The 20,609-nt window shown below is 49.2% G+C and overlaps 1 protein-coding gene and 1 non-coding gene across 5 annotated transcripts; both read right to left on the bottom strand.

The window, feature by feature from the left end:
- Positions 1-398: 398 nt before the first annotated feature.
- On the bottom strand, positions 399-19,820 carry TXLNA (taxilin alpha). Of its 4 annotated transcripts, none has more exons than XM_053575573.1 (11): positions 19,694-19,820; positions 19,003-19,200; positions 17,966-18,304; positions 15,331-15,422; positions 13,945-14,115; positions 10,010-10,204; positions 8,018-8,137; positions 7,726-7,800; positions 5,166-5,258; positions 4,689-4,784; positions 399-3,726 (listed from the first exon to the last, which is right to left on the bottom strand). In XM_053575573.1, exons 2-11 carry the CDS (start codon positions 19,166-19,168, stop codon positions 3,433-3,435), a joined length of 1,641 nt encoding a protein of 546 aa, XP_053431548.1. In that variant the 5' UTR covers positions 19,169-19,200; positions 19,694-19,820; the 3' UTR covers positions 399-3,432. The 4 variants fall into 4 exon arrangements, with proteins under 4 accessions (XP_053431548.1, XP_053431547.1, XP_053431546.1 ...); XM_053575572.1 differs by having other exon boundaries at positions 19,003-19,252; positions 19,694-19,805; XM_053575571.1 differs by having other exon boundaries at positions 19,742-19,799.
- Positions 7,313-7,418, bottom strand: LOC128575664 (U6 spliceosomal RNA). Its single transcript, XR_008377085.1, has one exon. It is a non-coding gene; the product is annotated as a U6 spliceosomal RNA (small nuclear RNA).
- Positions 19,821-20,609: the final 789 nt, after the last annotated feature.

Genomic DNA, 20,609 nt, shown 5'->3' with positions numbered 1-20,609 from the left:
CATGAGTTTTAAGACCAGCCTGAAACATAGCAAGACTTCATCTCTAAAATAGCTGGGCACCTATAGCCCCAACTACTTGGGAGGCTGAGGCAAGAGAATCGCTTGAGCCCAATAGTTTGAGGTTGCTGTAACGCCACAGCACTCTTCTGAGGGTGACAAAGTGACTCTATTTCAAAAAACAAACATCCCCACCTCCCCTCCAACATTATTTCTGATAGTCTTATGTACTTAAGTGGCTTCCAACTCTGCCAAGGGATCTATCTGCTCAGCTAGCTCAAGTGAGAATGTGTTGTGTCCTGAGGTTGTGGTGACTGCTGGAGGGCAGGCTGGCTCAGTGACAGTGGGAGGAGCTGGATGGATCCAGAAGTGTCAAATGACCACACATATTAGGGGGGAAGTAAGGCAACAGACTCTTTATTTAATGTGGTTTAAAATACATCAAAATCAAGTCTCTGGCTGTTGTGAATACCAAAAAGAGACAAAAATGCTGTTATCACAGCTTCAAACAAGTCTGAGCGGCCAGGTTGGGCCATAAGGAAAGCAGTTACAGAGACAAAAGGCAGCTCCCTCCCCCAGGAAGGGCAAGAGGAGCAGGCAGGTACTTGCTGTCCCTGGGGTGGCCATCTTCACTGTGCTGTGCAAGGTGGGAGGGCTGGGCAGCAGCTGCAGAATCAGCTCTGCAGGCCTTGGCCCTCCCCCATGGACACCAAGCACCTCCCCCAGCCTCTGGGTCAGCCCTCAGCAGGGCTGCTATGATGGAGTGGAAGGTTAAATAACCATCTTTACAGAAATAACATTCTCCTACAGAAAGTGCCTGAGCTCAGCCCATGGTCCAAAAACCTCACGGAAAACAAACAACAAATTAAAAAAAAAAAAAAAAAGTGCTGCGGACACCTTTCAGAATCTGGTGTACATGAAAGCTCTCAGCTGGACAAGGTCTGAAACACAAGTTACTCTTCACAAAGCCATGGGCTCTGAGCCTCACGCACCTGCTGTGGTCCCCCAAGGAAAAGCTAGCAATTGGAGAAACCAACACAGCTCTTGGTCCTAAAACTGAGGTCACGTATATGGGACCCATCTGGGTGAGAAAGGCACTGGCCTTTACTCATGGATAGGCCGCCTCCCTGCATCTGGCCCAGGACTTGGGCTAACTTTGGAAAGCAGAACAAGCAGAGCAGCTGTAGCAATTGGTTAAGATTTGGTCAGTGGAGAGGAGGAGAAAGAAAGGGCTCCCCTTCTATAGACTTGCCTGAATGCCAGGAAATAGATGGAGCCGAGAAGAAAGCCTTTACCCTGCCTTGGGCCCACCTGTCCCCCGTCCCACCACACTGGATTCCGATAGCCCCAAGCCTTCAAGGCTGTTGAGAGGTAGCCGAAGTGAGGGAGGCAGTTAGCGGGCCATTCACTGTGTGCCTCCCTACTCTGCCTCTGCCTCCTTCCTGCACCTCCCTCAACCTAGCAAACACCCTGCAGGGTTGGCAGCTTTTACACCTCACCTGGCACAGGGGCTGGGGGAGGGAGAAGGCCTCAGAGGAGCAGGAAAAGGCAAAGACCGTTCCAAACACATGGATTCAAAGGAGAGTAAAAGGTCTCGGAAAACATTTCTCCACAGGACAGTAGCATCTCAGCCAGTGATGGCAAACAGGTCTCCACACTCACACCACTGCATGAGGGCACCTTGATGTGAAGTGAGGCTATACCATAGAGTCGCAAGAACACTGAAGCAGATTAGTGGTACCTGCCATGGGGCAGGGGGAGAAATGGTGTGCCATTTATTTGCCATCTCTAGTCTAAGTCATAACATGATTCGGGAGTATTTAACATTCTTCACGAACCTATTTATCTGAGGGATTTAAGCTACGGGCTCATCCAGCGAGTGAAGAGTGGAAGTTGAAGGGACCTGCAGAACACCTAGCTTCAAAGAAACACAGCAAAAAGCCGGACCCTAACCAGCTTACCATCTTGGCCTGTGGCTGCCTCAGCTGCACTGGTGCTGCAGCTTAGCTGGAGATGGGGTATTGTACTGCTAGACCGTCAGAGCTCTGCCTCCCGATCCAAGACTCATTCTGCTGTTCCAGAAAACTGTTCTGTACAAAGACTGGCTGATACCCCAGCAAGTCTGCAACCAGTAGGACTTTCAGCACACAGAGCAGCTACAGTGTAACAGTATGCAGTGGTGGAGGGGGCAGCTGTCTACAGTCACTTTATGGATTTCTGGGGCCCACATCAATTGTTCAGTTTCATTCCTTACTAGTCATATAATACCTGGGGCTCCAACACAGGAAAAAACGGAATCCCAAGGGCTCCCATTCCTTGGGCAAGAAGGTTCCAGGAAACAGAATCAGGCCAAACCGTGAGGAACACACATTTGAGGGGAGAGGGAACAGGGAGCAGAAACCAACCATGAAGCCGAAGGGCAGATGGACCTCCCCAGGAATGAAACCCACAGGCATGGTTATGGCAGAGCTACCAGAAACCCTTCCCTTTCTCTTACTACAAACAACCTGATCTCACCAAACAGGAAAGCTCAGCACTAACATGGCAAAGGAGCGAAGTGGGGTGGTGAGATGGGTGGGACACTGGAGGCCAGGCTCCCAGGCACCAGTGCTACAGCACCCCTCTTCTCTTTCTTCCTCAGAAAATCCTCAATGCAACACTGTCATGTGCAAAAATCAACAACAACAACAACAACAAAAAAAACCTTCAGAAAGAATCCTTTGGGTGATCTCTTGTCAATCATTTGTGCAGCTAGAGAGGCACCTGTGAATGATAAGGCTACTGAGAAGCATCATGGCCTGGTCCTGGCACTACCAGAGGGTGGGGAAGCGGTGCCCAAGGGGCTCCCGGCCAGCAGATCATCCCACATAGAAACATTCTCCAGGTCCTTTGTCCAAGGCAGGAAAAGCATTTGGGCCACCAGCTATGAGTACCCTGCCAAGGTTCCACCTGGGGACATTTCTTCCAGGTCAAGAGAAGCAAAGGAGTGTCCAAGCTGCCCAAGCCCTGCTCACAAGAGAAATGTAGTCAAGACTTGGGTGTATCACTTATCATGAGCTCTTAAGGGCTGGGAGGGGTCTAAGCCTCAAATCAGGCAGAGAAATGCTCAAGTCCAGTCAAATCACTGTGATGGCAGCTACAGACAACTCCTCTTAAAACTCTTCAGCTCACAGAGGAGCCACTGACTTCATCTGTACATACCCTCACCCCCGGTGCAAGCCCAATGTACACTTATAGGTATAAATGTATGAGGTCTTGCACAATGCCGTATGTACGTAAAACTGACCTATAAAATCCAAAATTGCCAGTGTCAGCTGCCAGCCAGGTCAGAACACTCTGGCCTCAGCACTGGACTGCTCAGCAAGGGAGCTTTGATTGGGCCAGGCCTGGCTGGGCTGCCTACTCCCTTCACAGCATGCCCCAGCACCAGGCTCCCTAGGCCGTGGCAGAGGTGGGCTCCTGAAGCCCTGTCTGGCCTGATGCTTCTGTGGTTGGTGCTCCTGGGCAGCAAGGTGCTTCTGTGACTCTGGGGGAGCTGGGTGCCTGAGCTGCAGGTCCCTCTGGCCTCCGCTCAGAGCCACTGTCAGTGAGGATGCCCTGGCCGCCAGCACTTAGGTCCTGTACCCTCTTGTTCAGGTCGTTCCGCTCTGTCTGTAGCGCCCGGCATAACTTCTCCAGCCGCTGGATTTTCACTTGCAGGCCCTCTAGCTCTTTGTCTCGGAGTGTCTTCTAGGGAGAGAAATGGGGCATTCAGTGCCATGCCACCACTTGGTGGGACTTGGTCACTTTTAACAAGGCTGGGAGCATACCAGGGCCCCAAACCGGCCCCTTCAAGGAAACAGCTGTGGCTGAAGCCATAACTGGAGTATGAGTTAGGGCAGTGTGGTACAGAGACTCTACATGGCTTGAAGGTTGGACAATGTAATCCTCCATTTATCTACCAGATAATCTTGGGAAAGGGTTGTACTTTTCAGCTAATTTCATCTGTAAACAGGACTGCTAATATCAAGTTCAGATCTCAAGAAAAGGTTCAGGGCAGTGCCTGTGGCTCAGTCGGTAAGGCGCCGGCCCCATATACTGAGGGTGGCAGGTTCAAACCCGGCCCCGGCTGAACTGCAACCAAAAAATAGCTGGACGTTGTGGTGGGCGCCTGTAGTCCCAGCTACTCGGGAGGCTGAGGCAAGAGAATCGCTTAAGCCCAGGAGTTGGAGGTTGCTGTGAGCTGTGTGAGGCCACGGCACTCTACCAAGGGCCATAAAGTGAGACTCTGTCTCTACAAAAAAAAAAAAAAAAAAAAAAGGTTCAACGAACTGGTATATCTAAAACATTTAGCAAGGTCCGACTGGCAGTTGCTATTCCATCAGCATTAGTTCTTTTCTTCTACATTGTAAGCCACAAAATCATCAATCTGGGCTGCTTTCCTCACAAACTATGCACATTGATGACACCATTGTTTTTTTCTATCCTTTTATTTCTCTCTTCCATTTGCTCCCTTTATTTCCACCCCAGACCTACCACTGGGCTCCCATGGGCAAATAGCTGGCATTGCCTTTGAACTTAGATAGATGTGTGCGCAAACTCTAGCTCCACCTCATACTAGCTGTGTCAACAACTGGTACATGTACAGAAAAGAGCCTGACACACAGTGACTGCACACCCCTAACCCCAGCTGTAGGTCACATTCAACTCACCTCCTCTGCCATCTCAAGCAGGGCCTTGTTGCTGCTCTCCCACCGGGACCGGTACATGGTGGTTTCTTTCTCCAGCTTCTTGATCTTCTTAGTCATCTGGGTTATTCGACAGAAGGAAATGGTTAGAGCTGGGATTTCTGTGCACCTGTGTCTTCAAAGTGGGGAATGATCCCAAGGGGCAAGACATTATGGGATGCAGTCAATGCCTTCTGTGCTACCTTACACCAGGGAAATCTCAAGTTAAATGCCCAATACCAATAATAAGAAGTGATTAAGACTGCCCCTTCTTTAGGACAACCTCAAGGGTGTACAGACCACTGAGACTTCTTGACTGGGGGAAAACCTGCAATTCCTCCTTCTACCCCACCCTTAGTATCAGGGCTTAGATCAGGGCCTTCTAGAAGGCAGGTCTAATGTTCAATTCTGAGTAAAGCAGTTTGTGCCCTAGCAGCCACACCCAGCCTGGACCATTGTTACCTTTTCCATCTCCTGCTTGAATGTGGTGAATACCTCGCTGCTTTTGGAAAGTGTGTTCTGGAACTCCTCAAACTTCTCTGTGTATAGGGCAAGCTGGGTAAGAAAGTAGCCCACAGGTTAAGAGTGGGCTTCTCTGGAAAGGCATCTCTGGTCAACACCCTCAGACCCCTCCTTGATCATTTCATCAAACAATTCTATTGAGATACTGTTTTTCCTCAAAAGAAAACAAAAGCTATACATTGGGAAAGATATAATCCAATGAGAAGATCTAGGGTGACCTTTTCTTAGGACACTTAAAATTTGCTTTAGTATTTATTTGGGCAAGGGGACACCATACTTCTATTCAACAAAGAAAAACATTTTTACAGTAGCCTTTTATTTATTTATTTTTTTTTTATTTTTGGCCGGGGCTGGGCTTGAACCCGCCACCTCCGGCATATGGGACCGGCGCCCTACCCGTTGAGCCACAGGCACCGCCCAGCCTTTTATTTTTTATACCTATTATGCCATGCATTTTTAGGGAATGTGAGCACCTTATACTCCTTTGCACTGGTTTTCACAGTGTGTGCCTCTCTGGAGGTAGCAGGCTGCAACTCTAGCTGAACCCAGGTGCCTTTCTCTTTGGCTTCCTTTTTTTTTTTTGGTTTTTGGCCGGGGCTAGGTTTGAACCCGCCACCTCCGGCATATGGGACCCACGCCCTACTCCTTGAGCCACAGGCACTGCCCGGCTTCCTTCTTTTTTTTTTTTTTTTTGTAGAGACAGAGTCTCACTTTATGGCCCTCGGTAGAGTGCCGTGGCCTCACACAGCTCACAGCAACCTCCAACTCCTGGACTTAAGCGATTCTCTTGCCTCAGCCTCCCGAGCAGCTGGGACTACAGGCGCGCGCCACAATGCCCGGCTATTTTTCTGTTGCAGTTTGGCCGGGGCTGGGTCCGAACCTGCCACCCTCTGCGTATGGGGCCGGCACCCTACTCACTGAGCCACAGGCTCCACCCCACTATTTAGGCTCTTAAGAGTGCTTAATATGCTCACCAAAAACATTAATCCTTTTGGCAAGTATCTTGCCCTAAAGTTGTTTGCTATAATGCCAGGAGCATAAAGGATAGACTCTTCCAGTTTTGCCATGATAACATATGTGGGACATACCTTTTTTTTTTTGAGACAGACCCTTGAGCTGTCGCCCTGGGTAGAGTACTGTGGCATCACAGCTCACGGCAACCTCCAACTCCTGGGCTCAAGCAATTCTCCTGCCTCCAGTTCCCAAGTAGCTGGGACCACAGGCGCCCGCCACAACGCCCGGCTATTTTTTTGCAGCTGTCATTGTTTGGTGGCCTGGGATGGATTTGAATCCGCCAGATCAGGTGTATGTGGCTGGCACCTCAGCCACTTGAGCCACAGACGCCAAGCCACTATCACCTTTCTTATAGATGTACATGTATGTGGACAAAGGAACAATTAATTCCACGATTTATTTAAAACAAACAAACAATAAAAAAACTTTTTAGGGTGGTGCCTGTGGCTCGGTGAGTAGGGTGCTGGCCCCATATACTGAGGGTGGTGAGTTCGAACCCAACCCTGGTCAAACTGCAACAATAAAAAAAAAAAAAAAAATTAATTAAAAAAACTTTTTAAAACCCCATGGTTTCTAAGATGCCTAGAGAACACGTATTCAGTGACATTCCTTTCTTCTTTTTCTTCTTCTTATTTTTATTTTGCAGTTTTTGGCCAGGGCTGGGTTTGAACCCACCACCTCTGGCATATGGGGCCAGTGCCCTACTCTTTTGAGTAGGAGTTTTTTTTTTTTTTTTTTTTTGAGACAGAGTCTCAAGCTTTTGCCCTGGGTAGAGTGCTGGGGCATCATAGCTCACAACAATCTCCAACTTGGGTTCAAGTGATCCTCTTGCCTCAGTTTTTCTACTTTTAGTAGAGACGGGGGTGGGGTGGTGGTGGTGGTGTCGCTTTTGCTCAGGCTGGTCTCGAACTTGTGAGCTTAGGCAATCCACCCGCCTCAGCCTCCCAGAGTGTTAGGATTATAAGCAGGAGCCAGCGCGCCTGGCCTTTCCTCTTTCTCTTTATACAAGATGTTGTCTCTGGCTAAAAGGGTTGGGTGATCTATACTTCGACTTTTTTTTTTTTGACAAATTATCTTTTATGAAACACTTCACCGATTTGCATGTCATCCCTGTACAGGGGCCATACTAATCTTCTGTTATCATTCCAATTTTAGTATATGTGCTATTGAAGCAAGCACTATACTTGCCTTTATGTTTATTTTCAAATTTTCCTTTCAAAAGTAGGTGTAATTTACGTAACTAAAAACAACTTCTGTCCCCATCTCCTCACAAGCAACACAACACCTCCAAGCTAAGAGCTCACCTAGCTACCTGGTTACCACCACACAGGTGATGGGCAGGCAGGTCCAGAGAGAACAAAGGTTCAGCCAAGGTCACACAGCAGCCAGGCAGAGCCAGTCCTAGAATGAGGGTTCCATTCCACTTCCCCCAGGATGGGGCCCAATAAAGGGACCTTGAAGGCACAGGGTCAGGTTACAGTCTCACCTGCTGCTTCAGGTGGGTTTCTTGCTGCTTCATCAGCTCACACATCCTCTGGGACTCCACTGCCTCTTTCAGGAGCTATTTCCAAGACAAGAACCCCCAGATCCTGTCAGAAGCCCCAGGGGCTACATTTGGTCTTTTTAGCCATAAGCACCAGACCCACTGAGGCTTTCCACTCTCAGGCTGGTACTTGAGTAATCAGTGCCTTGTCTGGCCAGGCAGGAACCTCTTACACAATCCTGAGCCAGAACCCAACCCACCTCCTCCCACCCCAACCCTGGGGCCCGAGTCTCACAAAATCCTTCTCCCTTTGGTGCCGCTCCTCTGCTTCCTTCAGCATTTCCTGAGCCTGCTGGAGCTTGGCGTCCACCAGTTGTTGCTGCAGGTCCTTGTGTTTGAAGACTTTGTCGATATGCTGTAGTAAAGATGATGGTGGAGTGGTGTATTTGTCAGGAGCTCCCTTTTTTAGAGAGGCCCAGGGCTGTAGTGAGCTCCCATGTGCACAGACCAGGGCACCCGCACAGTCTCTTATCTCAATCTGACATGCTGAACTTCCATGTGTACCACAGGATGTGGGCCTGAGTCTCTGGAAGACCAACTTCCCAATCTCACTTTGTTTCTCCACCAGTGAGTCAGACCTGCATTATGCACAGGGGTTTATGAATGGAATCAGCTCCCAAGAAGCCAAGTAATAAATACACTCATACTTCTAGCCCAGGATGGCAGCCTTACTTTTGTAGCCCCCAACTGCCTTGTAAATGGGAAGAACAGGCAAAAATGATGCCTCCACAAACGTAAGGGCCTAGCTCAGTTGGCAGAGATTTGTCGTATGTATAGGCAAACTAGACACGTGCATCCCAAGCTGTCCTGCCTGGAGGAGTCCCAGGAACCTGGGGCAGGGGAGACTGCCAAGACGGAGAGAAAGGTGATGGACTCAAGTGCTTCTTCAGAGGTAAAGTCAACTGGAGTCACTGAAATAAAGGATGTGGGGAACTCAAGCCGAACCTAATGAGAGGCCAGAATTTGTTGGGGAGGGTTGTAAATAAGGAGGAGCAGGGCCTGCTAGTCTCACACCTCCTTCTCCACAGGCAGTACTCAGTCTTTTCTTGCCTTGAGAGGAAGACGTGGGGACGGAATGTAGGTCCACACATTCTTGAAGCCAGTGCTTTCAATATGGTGGCCTGGGGACTCTCTCTGTCTTTAAGTGCCGAGAGACAAGAATCAAACCAACCCCCCTCAAACCACAAGTATCACAAACAGCTTTGCTCCTGAGAATGAAGTACAGGGGGTGGGGCAAAAGAGCCCCCCCCTCTAGGTTCTGTACATATGGTCATCACACAGCCCTATGGGCCCAAAAGAGTACCCACTGCTACATACCCAGGACCCAAGAAAAGGCCTGGTGCAGAGCAGGTCCCTTGTCAGCCCCATAAGGTATCTGCAAGTCTTTTTTTTTTTTCTGAGATAGTCTCACTTTGTTCCCCTCAGTACAGTGCCGTGGCATCACAGCTCATAGCAACCTCAAACTCTTGGGCTTAAGTGATTCTTTTGCCTCAGCCTCCCAAGTAGCTGGGCCTACAGGTGCCTGCCACAACATCCAGCTATTTTTTAAGATAGAGTCTCACTCTGGCTCAGGCTGCTCTCAAACTCAATTAACTGCTGAGCTCAAGCAATCCACCTGCCTCAGCCTCCCAGGATGCTAGGATTACAAATGTGAGCCACTACACTGGCCTTTTTTTTTTTTCTTTTGTGAGACAGAGTCTCAATTGTCTCAGGATAGAGTGCCATGGCCTCAGGCTAGCTCACCATAAGGTATAGCCCCTTCCCTGCAATTCCAAACTCTACAAAGCTCTGAAAACTGAAACTGTCATAAGCTGGCAGACAAACTTGATCTGCAGCACGGTAAGGCTATAATCTAAGTGCGTACTTGGATGTTCCACTGCATAAACATTAAAATGTCTGATTTGGAGGTGCTGCCTCCAGGCCCTACTGGGCGTGCTATATAACACACAGCATATGCATGTACTTCCATTCTAAAATACAGATGGCTCTAATTCCAAACCACACCCAGCCTCATCCTTTGGGACAAGGCACTGTACACCTGGGGCTACGTAGTTCTGGGTGAGTCATTTCTCCATATCCCTCATCTAGGAGGAATGGCAAAATTATTTTTCTCTTAAGGAAGGAGGAAGAAGATGGGATGAAGGCTGAAAAGTGCTGTCCCAGTGCCTGGCACACACCTGAAACCACATGGTCTCCTAGCCATGATCTTTGTCTGTGATCAGCCTACCTCCTCTCGTAGCTCATACTGCTCAATCAGCTTCTTCAGCCTCTCAGCTAGCTCCATATTCTCTTGGCGCAGCTTGGAGTTGCGTTCATTGTGCTGTTCCATCTGCAGCTGAATGTCATTCAGGGTCACCTGGAAGTGCGAGGTCACCTCCTTGCGCTTCTCTTCCTCCTCTCGGGCCCGCTGCACTCCTTCTTCCTGGGCAGATAAGTCAGCCCTAGCTCCATTATCCATTGCTCCCCACCCAGCCAAATGTGGCCCTGCCTAACCAGTCCACTGGTGGACTCTGCCAATAGCTCTCTCTGCTCCTAAAGTGAGGAACAGACAGGTTTCAAGACGTCATGCAACTGGGGATCCTAATGCATCCCTCTGCATATTAGGTGATAGCGAGTAAGATCTCTCCCTGGAAAAATGCAGGCACACACGTAAGTGCCATTCTGATGCACTTTCTGAGGCCTATTCTTCTATGCTTCAGATATGTACTCTTGTTTTAGTGTACTTTAGCTCCCCCATTCCCTCAGAAACCAAGCTGCTAAAATACTCAGGGTTGGCAAACTTATGCAGAATTAGGTACCTGTGTCGCTGCTGGACACAGTTGATGAGTTTGTATGTGACAGCACAGTGTTCCTAGTTGTAAGGCAATCTGGCAAAATCTATAAAAAATTAAAATCTGCATACTCTTTGACCCAGCTATTTCACTTCTGAGATTTATAAATTCTATATAACTGGCCAAGGATACATGTAAGAACTTTTACTCCAGGCCTTGAGCGGTGGCTCACGTCTGTAATCCCAGAGCATGGGAGGCCGAGGCGGGTGGACTGCCTGAGCTCACAGATTTTAGACCAGCCTGAGCCAGAGCGAGACCCTGTCTATAAAAAATAGCCAGGTGTTGGGAGGCGCCTGTGGTTCAGTGAGTAGGGCGCCGGCCCCATATGCCAAGGGTGGCGGGTTCAAACCCAGCCCCAGCCAAACTGCAACAAAAAAATAGCCGGGCGTTGTGGCGGGTGCCTGTAGTCCCAGCTGCTCGGGAGGCTGAGGCAAGAGAATCGCTTCAGCCCAAGACTTAGAGGTTGCTGTGAGCCGTGTGATGCCATGGCACTCTACCAGAGGGCGGTACAGTGAGACTCTGTCTCTACAAAAAAAAAAAAAAAAAAATAGCCAGGTGTTGTGGCGGGTGCCTGCAGTCCCAACTACTTAGGAGTCTGGAGCAAGAGGATCACTTGAGCCCAAGAGTTCGAGGTTGCTGCAAGCTAAGATGCCATGGCACTCTACCAAGTGTGATCAAAAAAAAATTTTCACACTGTATCTAAATGGAATAGTGAAAAATTGGAAATAACCCAAACATACCTTAACTAGGGTACTGACAAATACAGTATATCCATATGTCAATGGATATATCCTACATTAACCAGAGTCCTACATAAAAGGATATAAAAAGATAGGCATTGTGTAAAATAAGAAAAAGGAATAGGATATGATGGGTGGTGCCTGTGGCTCAAAGGAGTAGGGCACTGGCCCCATATGCCAGAGGTGGTGGGTTCAAATCCAGTCCCGGCCAAAAATTGCAAAAAAAAAAAAAAAAAGGAATAGGATATGAAACAATACATGTATAATAATTTTGTTTACAAAGTGGTATGTAAGATTTTGTATATAAAAAGGAAAGTCAGAAGGCTATGTACTTAAATTTGCTTTAACCACAGGCTGAGCCAACCATAGGAGAAGCCAAACACAGCAAGAACCCATGATTCTGACTAATCAACCTCTGGGACAAAAGCTGTTTGTCAAAACTGGACCTCCATCAACCAGGGGACTGTTATTTCCCCGTAAAATACTGAGGCCAGCCACGGCATTTTGGGTTCTCTTAGCCTTTGCCTCATCTAATACAAGTATATGTCAAATGGTTACAAGTAGTTGTCTTTAAGGTAGGTTATAAATGGGGAAATGTATTTCTTTACTACCCTTTTTTTATTTTTATTTTTTGAGACAGAGCCTCAAGTTATTGCCCTAGGTAGAGTGTCTGGCATCACAGCCCACAGCAACCTCTAGCTCCTGGGCTCAAGCAATTCTCATGCCTCCACCTCCCAAGTAGCTGGGACTATAGGCGCCCACCACAACGCCCGGCTATTTTTGGTTGCAGCCATCATTGTTGTTTGGCGGGTCTGCGCTGGATTCGAACCTGCCAGCTCAGAAGTATGTAGCTGGCGCCTTAGCTGCTTAATCCAAGATACCGAGCCAAGCCTATACTACTTTTTATCCTCCAGAGATAAGAGTCTTGCTCTGTCAACTGGGCTGGAAAGCAGTGTCCCAGTTATATATGGTCCACTGAAACCTGGAACTCCTGACTTCACATGATCCTCCCACCTCTCCCTCCCTAGTAGCTAGGACTGCAGGCCCTGCCACCAAGCCTATCTCATTAAAAAAAAATTTTTTTTTCCGAGACAAGAGTCTTACTCTGTCACCTTGGGTAGAGTGTTGTGCCCTCCTAGCTCATAGTAACCTCAACTCCTGGGCTCAAGCAATCTTCCTGCCTCAGCCTCCCAAATAACACCCACCATCAGGTCTGGCAAAATTTTCTTTTTCTTTTTTTTGAGTTCGAGTTTTATTTTGTTGCCCTCAGTAGAATGCCATGAAGTCACAGCTCACAGCAAGCTCCAACCTCTGGGCTTAGGCAATTCTCTTGCCTTAGCCTCCCAAGTAGCTGGGACTACAGGTGCCTGCCACAACACCTGGCTATATTTTGTTGTAGTTTGGCTGGGGCTAGGTTCCAATCCGCCACGCGTGGTATATGTGGCCGGCACCCTACCCACTGAGCCACAGGTGCCACCCATAAATTTTTCTATTTTTAGTAGAGATGGGGGTCTTGCTTTTGCTCAGGCTGGTCTTTTTTTTTTTTTGAGACAGAGCCTCAAGCTGTCACCCTGGGTAGAGTGCTGTGGCATCACAGCTCATAGCAACCTCCAACTCCTGGGCTCAAGCAATTCTCCTGCCTCTACCTCCCAAGTAGCTGGGATCACAGGCACCTGCCACAACGCCCAGCTATTTTTTTTTTTTTTTTGGGGGTGGGGGGGTGTTGCAGCCATCATTGTTGTTTGGCAGGCCCGGGCTGGATTCAAACCCGCCAGCTCGGGGTGGCGCCTGTGGCTCAAGGAGTAGGGTGCCGGTCCCATATGCCGGAGGTGGTGGGTTCAAACACAGCCTTGGCCAAAAACCACAAAAAAAACAAACAAACAAAAAAAAAACAAACCCACCAGCTCAGGTGTATGTGGCTGGTGCTTTAGCTGCTTGAGCCACAGGTGCCGAGCCAACTCAGGCTGGTCTTGAACTCCTATGTCTTATTGTTCTTCTCACTGCAACCTCAAACTCCTAAACTTAAAACAACCCCCCTGCCTCAGTCTTCAAAGTAGCTGGGACTACAGGCACACACCTCTATGCCTGGCTGGCTAATTTTTCTAGTTTTTATAGAGACAGGGTCTTGCCCCTGGCTCAGTCTGGTCTCACACTCCTGAGCTCAGGCAATTCTCCTGCCCAAAGTGTTAGGATTACAGGCGTAAGCCGTTATTGCATTACTTTTTTTTTTTTTTTTCTGTAGAGACAGAGTTTCACTTTATGGCCCTCGGTAGAGTGCCATGGCATCACACAGCTCACAGCAACCTCCAACTCCTGGGCTTAAGCGATTCTCTTGCCTCATCCTCCCGAGTAGCTGGGACTACAGGCGCCCGCCACAACGCCCAGCTATTTTTTGATTGCAGTTCAGCCGGGGCCAGGTTTGAACCCGCCACCCTCAATCGGTATATGGGGCCGGCGCCTTACCAACTGAGCCACAGGCGCCGCCCTATTGCATTACTTTTTAAGAGGAAGACCCAGCAATGAAGAAGTGGAAGTCAAGGAACCAGAGTGGCCTCTTCTGGGGGTGGCAGGGGCAGGGTCCCAGGGCCTACCTTGAGGGAGCGGTTGTGCCGCTGCAGCTCGCGACACAGACTCTCAAGCTTGCTACGGGCCAGGACGGCCTTGCTGTGCTCACCACGGAGGTGGTCCTTCTCCTGTACCAGCTGGCTCTGCTTTTTCTGCAGGAGCTTCATTTGCTTCTGTGAGTTTCGATGCTCCTCCAGCTAGGGATGGGGATTAGGATGGGAACGGCATGTGAAATTTTTTTTAGAGATAGAGTTTCACTTTATTGCCCTCGGCAGAGTGCCATGGCGTCATAGTTCATGGCAAACTCTAAATCCTGGGCTTAGGAGATTCTCTTGCCTCAGCCTCCCAAGTAGCTGGGACTACAGGCACCCACCACAATACGCAGCTATTTTTTTTGTTGCAGTTTGGCCGGGGCCGGGTTTGAACCCACCACCCTTGGTATATGGGGCCGGCACCCTACCCAATGAGCCACAGGCACCGCCTGGCATGTGAATGTCTTGTGGGTCTTCCTCATGGCAATCGCTATGTGGCTCCAGGGTCTCCTGAGCTGTCCTACCATGCACCCTTGAGGGTGCCACTGCACTGGTGCTTTACCTACTCTTTCCCAAAACACAAAGGTTCCATCACAGGGATACAGAAATGGACACTGACTAAGACAAGCAGGGGCCACATTGCAAGCAAGGGCCACACAGCCAGGAGACACCAGTTTATATCCTACACTCAACTCCAGAGACGAAGCTCTCAAGACACTTCAGATCACTGCACTGCCCCAACTCACTGACTTATGCCTGATGATGAGACCACTTACTACCCCACCCTGTGCCTACTAACCCATCACTCTCTTTTCTTCCTTCAAAACTTTAGCACTAGGCATAGTAGTGCTCTGTCCAACACAATTGCTAGTCCTTACTTTGCCCCAGCATTGGAGCAACCTTGCTTGAAGAGTCTCACTTATAAGCTCACGCTTCCCACCACTTTGGGAGGCTGAAGCAAGGAAGCTTGCTTGAGACCAGGAGTTTGACACCAGCCTGGGCAACTCTGCAAGCCCTGCAAAAACCAAAACAGAATCAAAAGGTCCAAAAACCAAACAACCGCCCCCAACCAGAACAACTAGCCAGGTGTAATGGGGGGTGCCTTAGTTTCAGCTACTCAAGTTTCCAGGACTAAGGCCAGGAGCTAGGGCTCTACCACCTTAGAATCATTCTTTGAAAAATTTCTTCCAAGGAACGTGCAGTTTCTCCTCTTACTGTCAGCCCCCAAAGGGCTACATGGGAAGTGATTCATTTAACAGATGTGGAAAAAGTTGAACAAGAATTAAGCCTCTGCCCTGCCCCTGCACCCTGAACCCCATGCTAGCTGGTCTGTTGATTTTCCAAAGGCAGGAAGGGTGGCAGTAGGAGGGGGAAACTGACCAGTTCAGCATATTTCTTGCACAGAGCGGCCAGCTTCTCCTCTGGGGTACTCAGTGTGTTCAATGTCTGCATCAGCAACGTGATTTCCTTCCCTGCAAAGCACAGGGAGCAAAGGCATACACCCTTTTCTCTGGGGGTCTCAGGCCCATGAGCCCTCCCTCTTTGTCCACAGAGCCATCATAGAGCACATGCTCATTATTTTTTTCTTTTTTGTAAGAGACACAGAGTCTCACTTTGTTGCCCTGGGTAGAGTGCCATGATGTCACAGCTCACAGCAACCTCCAGCTCTTGGGCTTAGGCGATTCTCTTGCCTCAGCCTCCTGAGTATCTGGGACTACAGGCGCCAGTCACAATGCCTGGCTATTTCTTTGTTGCAGTTTGGCCGGGGCTGGGTTTGAACCCACCACCCTCAGTATATGGGGCCGGCGCCCTACTCACTGAGCCACAGGCGCCACCCAAGCACATGCTCATTAAATGAATAACTGAATTTTTTTTTTTGAGATAGAGTTTTGCTTTGTCACCCTCGGTAGAGTGCCGCCCTTGGCAGAGTTCTATTGCATCACAGCTCACAGCAATCTCAAACTCTTGGGCTTAAGTGATTCTCCTGCCTCAGCCTCCCAAGTAACTGGGATCACAGGTGCCCACCACAACACCTGGCCATTTTTTGTTGTAGTTGTCATTGCTGCCCAGCTGGCCCTGGCTGGGTTTGAACTCGTCAGCCTGGGTGTATGTGGCCGGCACCCTACCCACTGAGCCACAGGCGCTGCCCGCCTCGGGCTCCTTAAGTGCTAGGATTATAGGCATGAACCAGCATGCCCAGCCTCAGAGTTTCTGTTTCAATGCAAGAAGGATATTCCAATAGAGGTAGAACCCAAAACGAAATAGGTCTCTTGGCCTCTTTGAGAAGTATCAAACTCATTTAACAGTAAACTTTAAAATGAAGATGCCTTCTATATACATTGTCTAAGACTATAAGGAGCAGGGAAATAAGGAGGCAGACATGGGTATAGTGTCATCTAGCCAAACTTTTTTTTTTTTTTTTGTAGAGACAGAGTCTCACTTTATGGCCCTCGGTAGAGTGCCGTGGCCTCACACAGCTCACAGTAACCTCCAACTCATGGGCTTAAGCGATTCTCTTGCCTCAGCCTCCCAAGTAGCTGGGACTACAGGCGCCCGCCACAACGCCCGGCTATTTTCTGGTTTTTTTTTTGCATTTTGGCCGGGGCCGGGTTTGAACCCGCTACCCTCGGTATATGGGGCCGGCGCCTTACTGACTGAGCCACAGGCGCCGCCCTAGCCAAACTTTTTTTTTTTTTTTTTTGAGACAGAGTCTCCCTTTGTTGCTTGTGGTAGAGTGCAGTGGCGTCATGGCTCACAGCAACCTCTAACTCTTGGGCTAAAGCTATTCTCTTGCCTCAGCCTCCTGAGTAGCTGGGACTACAGGCATCCACCACAATGCCTGGCTATTTTTTTAGAGGTGAAGTCTCGCTCTGGCTCAGCTGGTCTCCAACCTGTGAGTTAAGGCAATCCACCCACTTTGGCCTCACAGAGTGCTAGGATTACAGACATAAGCCACCACGCCTGGCCCTCTAGCCAAGATTCTTGAACACAAACATATATACATACTGTTGTTAAACGACTGTCACTGCCTTTTCTCCAGTCTATACCTGAGTTAAGGAGCAGTCTCTCTAAGGCTCTCTGAGCCTTAAAGAATTACACACAAACAAGCTAGCCAGTCCAAGAGAGGGCCTACTTCCCCCAAAGGCTTGCCTGCCACCTGGTTAGTTGAGAGGAAAACTATAGGCTGGGTGTAGCCAGACATTTTTGTTTTTTAATAAAAAGGCAGAAATATGGGCAGTTCCTATGGCCCCATATGCTGGAGGTGGCGGGTTGAAACCCAGCCCTGGCCAGAAAAAAACTGCAAAAAAAAAAAAAAAAAAGGCAGAAATACATAGTTATGTGAAAACTCCTGTCTGTCTAAAGCTCCTAGAGATCTGCGAAGAGACTGCAAATTACTGGCATGTAGGGCAGACCCAACCTATAGATCGGTTCTATGTGGCTCTTACCGCTTTAGCTGCCAACTGTTAAAAATCTAGACTTTTCACATAACTCTATGTATTTCTGCTTTTTATTAGAAAAACAAAAATGTCTGGCTGCACCCAGCCTATAGTTTTCCTCTCAATTAACCAGGTGACAGGAAAGCCTTTGGGTGAAGGAGGCCCTCTCTTGGACTGGCTAGCCTGTTTGTGTGTAGATATTTGTATTTCAGCCGTGGCCTACTCCAATTCTTACCATGGAGAAGTGGAAACTAAGACCTAGAGAGAAGGGACATGTCCAAGGTCACACAGCAGACAGAAGTGGTATGGGCTGGCACAGGAGCATACTAAACCTCCTGCTCTCCATTTTCTCAGAGAAAGCAGGTTGGATTCCTGTCCAGACTGCCATGAGGCCTCATATAGTGAACATCTGCACACCTCTCTGCTGTGGCCCCATATCCCAGGTTTGATTAGACTGGGGTGAATTGCTGCTCTGAGTATAATTTCCTCTGAAATCTGGCAGAGAATGGTATCCAAAGAAATAACAGGTCCAGTGTCCCTCCCCTCAACAGCCTCACCAATAGCTGCCTTCTGCTCACCTAGACCCTTGGCTTTCTTCTTCTCCTGTGGCCTTCGGTGGTCTCGGTCTCCGACCTCGTCACTTGCCCGGATCTCTTCTGTGCCTAGCTCCCCCTTGGAGGTCTCTTTCTCTCCATTTACTACTGGAGTCCCTGGCTCAGGCTCTCCATTCCTTGCCACATAGGTCCGGGTCTTCTCTGAATCTTCAGGTTCAGTGGACTCACCTTGTGCCCCATCCTCACCTGGGCCCCCCTGACTGTTGTCTACACAGTATGTACTCAGTATGTCTTCCAACTGGCGGCTCAGCTCCTCAGAGACATCACTAAAGGCTCCAGACTGAGCAGTTTTGGCTTGAACACCTATAGCAGGATGAGGGGGTAGAGCAAGAAATAAGATTGTTATACCACTGGCTGGGATTTTTCAGCCCAGCCAAACTTACCAATTTGGGTTAAATGTTGCCTAGCTTTTTTCTTTTTCTTATGAAAAATAAAGAAAAATAAGAGTGGAGTATAATTCAGCTAATTTAGTTCATGTCAGAATTTAGATACAAATCCAGAAGTGGAAAGTATTTGAGTAAAAAAAAAAAAAAAAATTTAGATTTAAAATTTTTTTTAAAATTCAGAAACCATAGCTTTAGTTGCTTAACTTCTCTAAGTCTCAGTTTATTTACTTAAGCTGACCCAGCACATAGGGCTGGCATGTAGCATCTTCTATCTCCTTCTACCCAAAGGCCAATTCTTGCTATTCAAATAGTTCCAGAAATGTAAGTATGAAAGGCAGCTAACCACTGGCGACTAACGGAATCTGGACTTGCTAATTGGGTGTCTCATTTCACTGCCACCTGATTTAATCATGTCAGAACCTTCTCTCAAGAATTCTGATCCTGTGTATTGAATGGGAGGCTCTACCAAATCCCCCAGAAACGGTGAGGATCAGGGCCTCAGCAGTGTCCTCTCCTCCATTTCCTCCTTCTTGGGTAAACAGTGGCCTCAGCCTCTAACTCCCAAAGCTAGGCCGGTACCACAACTCCTCCCCCTGCCCGCTGGCCGGCACACACCCTCGGTCTTCCCTGGAGTCTGGCTGCTGGAACCTTCAGCTTCTGTCGCAGGAGTCGGCTGGCTCTGCCGCCCCGGTCCTCCCTCAGCTCCTGCTTCCGGTTGTCCCGGGTTGCTTTTCGGGTTGGATTGTTTGGCAGCCCCATTCTTTTTGTCTTGGTTCTTCATTGTGATTTGCAATGGTGGATTAGGAGCAAATCCTTTAGAAACAAACACTGCTGCTATTTTCCAGACTTCGAAATTCTTCACAACCTAGATCAGAATTTCAACACTGTGTGCACAAAGCTTCTTTAAATACATAAAGCGGCCGGCCTTCGCTGGAGGGAACCAACGGTTCTGTCTGGGCCGCCCAGGGGAGCCTGGCGTGCCCGGACAGGGTTTCCGGGCGCTGCTCCCAGAGCTGGAGAGGTAAGAGGCTTCTTTTCCCCCAAGCCACTTCCCGGCACAACATGGCCCTCTCACAGCGGGCAGAGCGCGGGATTGGTTTAGGGCCGCAGACTGACGTGGCGGGACGCTCAATTCCCGTTCCCCCCCCCGCCCCACGTGGGACCCCAGCGCGCGCGCGCACAAACACCCACGCCCCGCTCGCTCTCCCACCGCGAGGCACGCCCGGACATGCGCACAGGCATCCCCCAGCCAGCAGCCCACGCGCAGAGTTGCAATGATTCCTCCCTGGGCCGAATGGGTCCATACCTACAGACCCTCCGATTGTCTTGTCCCGCCGGCTGCCACCGTGCGTACCTCACCGCCGACGTCCGACGGCTTCCCCGCTCCGGCCCCACACCGGAAACCCTGGGTAACCGCCTCCGGGAGAACCGCCTGCTCCCGTAGCAGCCAATCAATAGCTGGCGTGGGCGCGGAGCTTGCTGGGAAAGAGGGAGCGAAGGCTGCTTTTGAGGCGGGCTAGTTCGGGAGGCGCGCGGACGGTGCGGACTACAAGTCCCTGCGTGCATCGGGGCGGCGGCAACTCCCAAGATGCAGCAGAAAAGGCTTTAGTTCTGGGTGTCGGAGAAGAGTCGGTCATTCTGCGCGGCAACCTGCCTTTCTTCATCGAGAAGTTATGACTCAGCCCTCAAAGCCTTGCTCCTGGCTATTGTTTCCTGGAGGTCGTCTTTGCTATGAATATCCATGATTCTAACAAGGAACTCTTCAGACTCAGGAAGAGGGATAGAGTCCTGGCCTGGGACCCAGGAGATCTTTATTCTGGTCCTAACTTGATTTATTTGCTGTGTGACTGGGCATTCTTTTCTCCCTGGGCCTCAAATTCTTAACTCAAAAGGAGTCTTTTAATAACGTTTTGTTGTTATTAAAAACGTTCAAAGTAAACTTTGAACGTTTACTATGCTTTCCCAGTTAATGCCTATTTTACAGAAGACAGTAAAGCAGAGGTTAAATAACTTGTTCAAGGTCACATGGATATTGAGTGGTTAAAGCAGGGTTTCATAAACAGGAATTCTGACACCATCACTCCTGTAACTTAGGCTATGCTGCCTTTTACCCAGGAGCAATCACCAGGGCATGTTTCCCTGAGGCAGAGTCAGGGTAACTTGGGAAAGTAGGTTACTTTCCCCCCCATTCATCATCTAGTTGGCAGTCAGTTTCTCAGGGG

This window comes from Nycticebus coucang, chromosome 22 (genome assembly GCF_027406575.1).
Source record: "Nycticebus coucang isolate mNycCou1 chromosome 22, mNycCou1.pri, whole genome shotgun sequence".
NCBI lineage: Eukaryota > Metazoa > Chordata > Mammalia > Primates > Lorisidae > Nycticebus > Nycticebus coucang.
Note: the sequence above shows the minus strand (reverse complement) of the source record. Positions and strands in the feature narration are given on the sequence as shown.

What these genes read in the sequence shown, in the direction of transcription:
- TXLNA (XM_053575573.1), bottom strand. Translation starts at nt 19,168, where the DNA reads ATGAAGAACCAAGACAAAAAGAATGGGGCTGCCAAACAATCCAACCCG. An exon ending in GAAGAAAGCCAAGGGTCTAG is followed by an intron (nt 15,423 to 17,965) that starts GTGAGCAGAAGG and finishes TGTGCTTTGCAG; the next exon opens with GGAAGGAAATCACGTTGCTG. An exon ending in AGTATGAGCTACGAGAGGAG is followed by an intron (nt 8,138 to 10,009) that starts GTAGGCTGATCA and finishes TCTTTACTACAG; the next exon opens with CATATCGACAAAGTCTTCAA.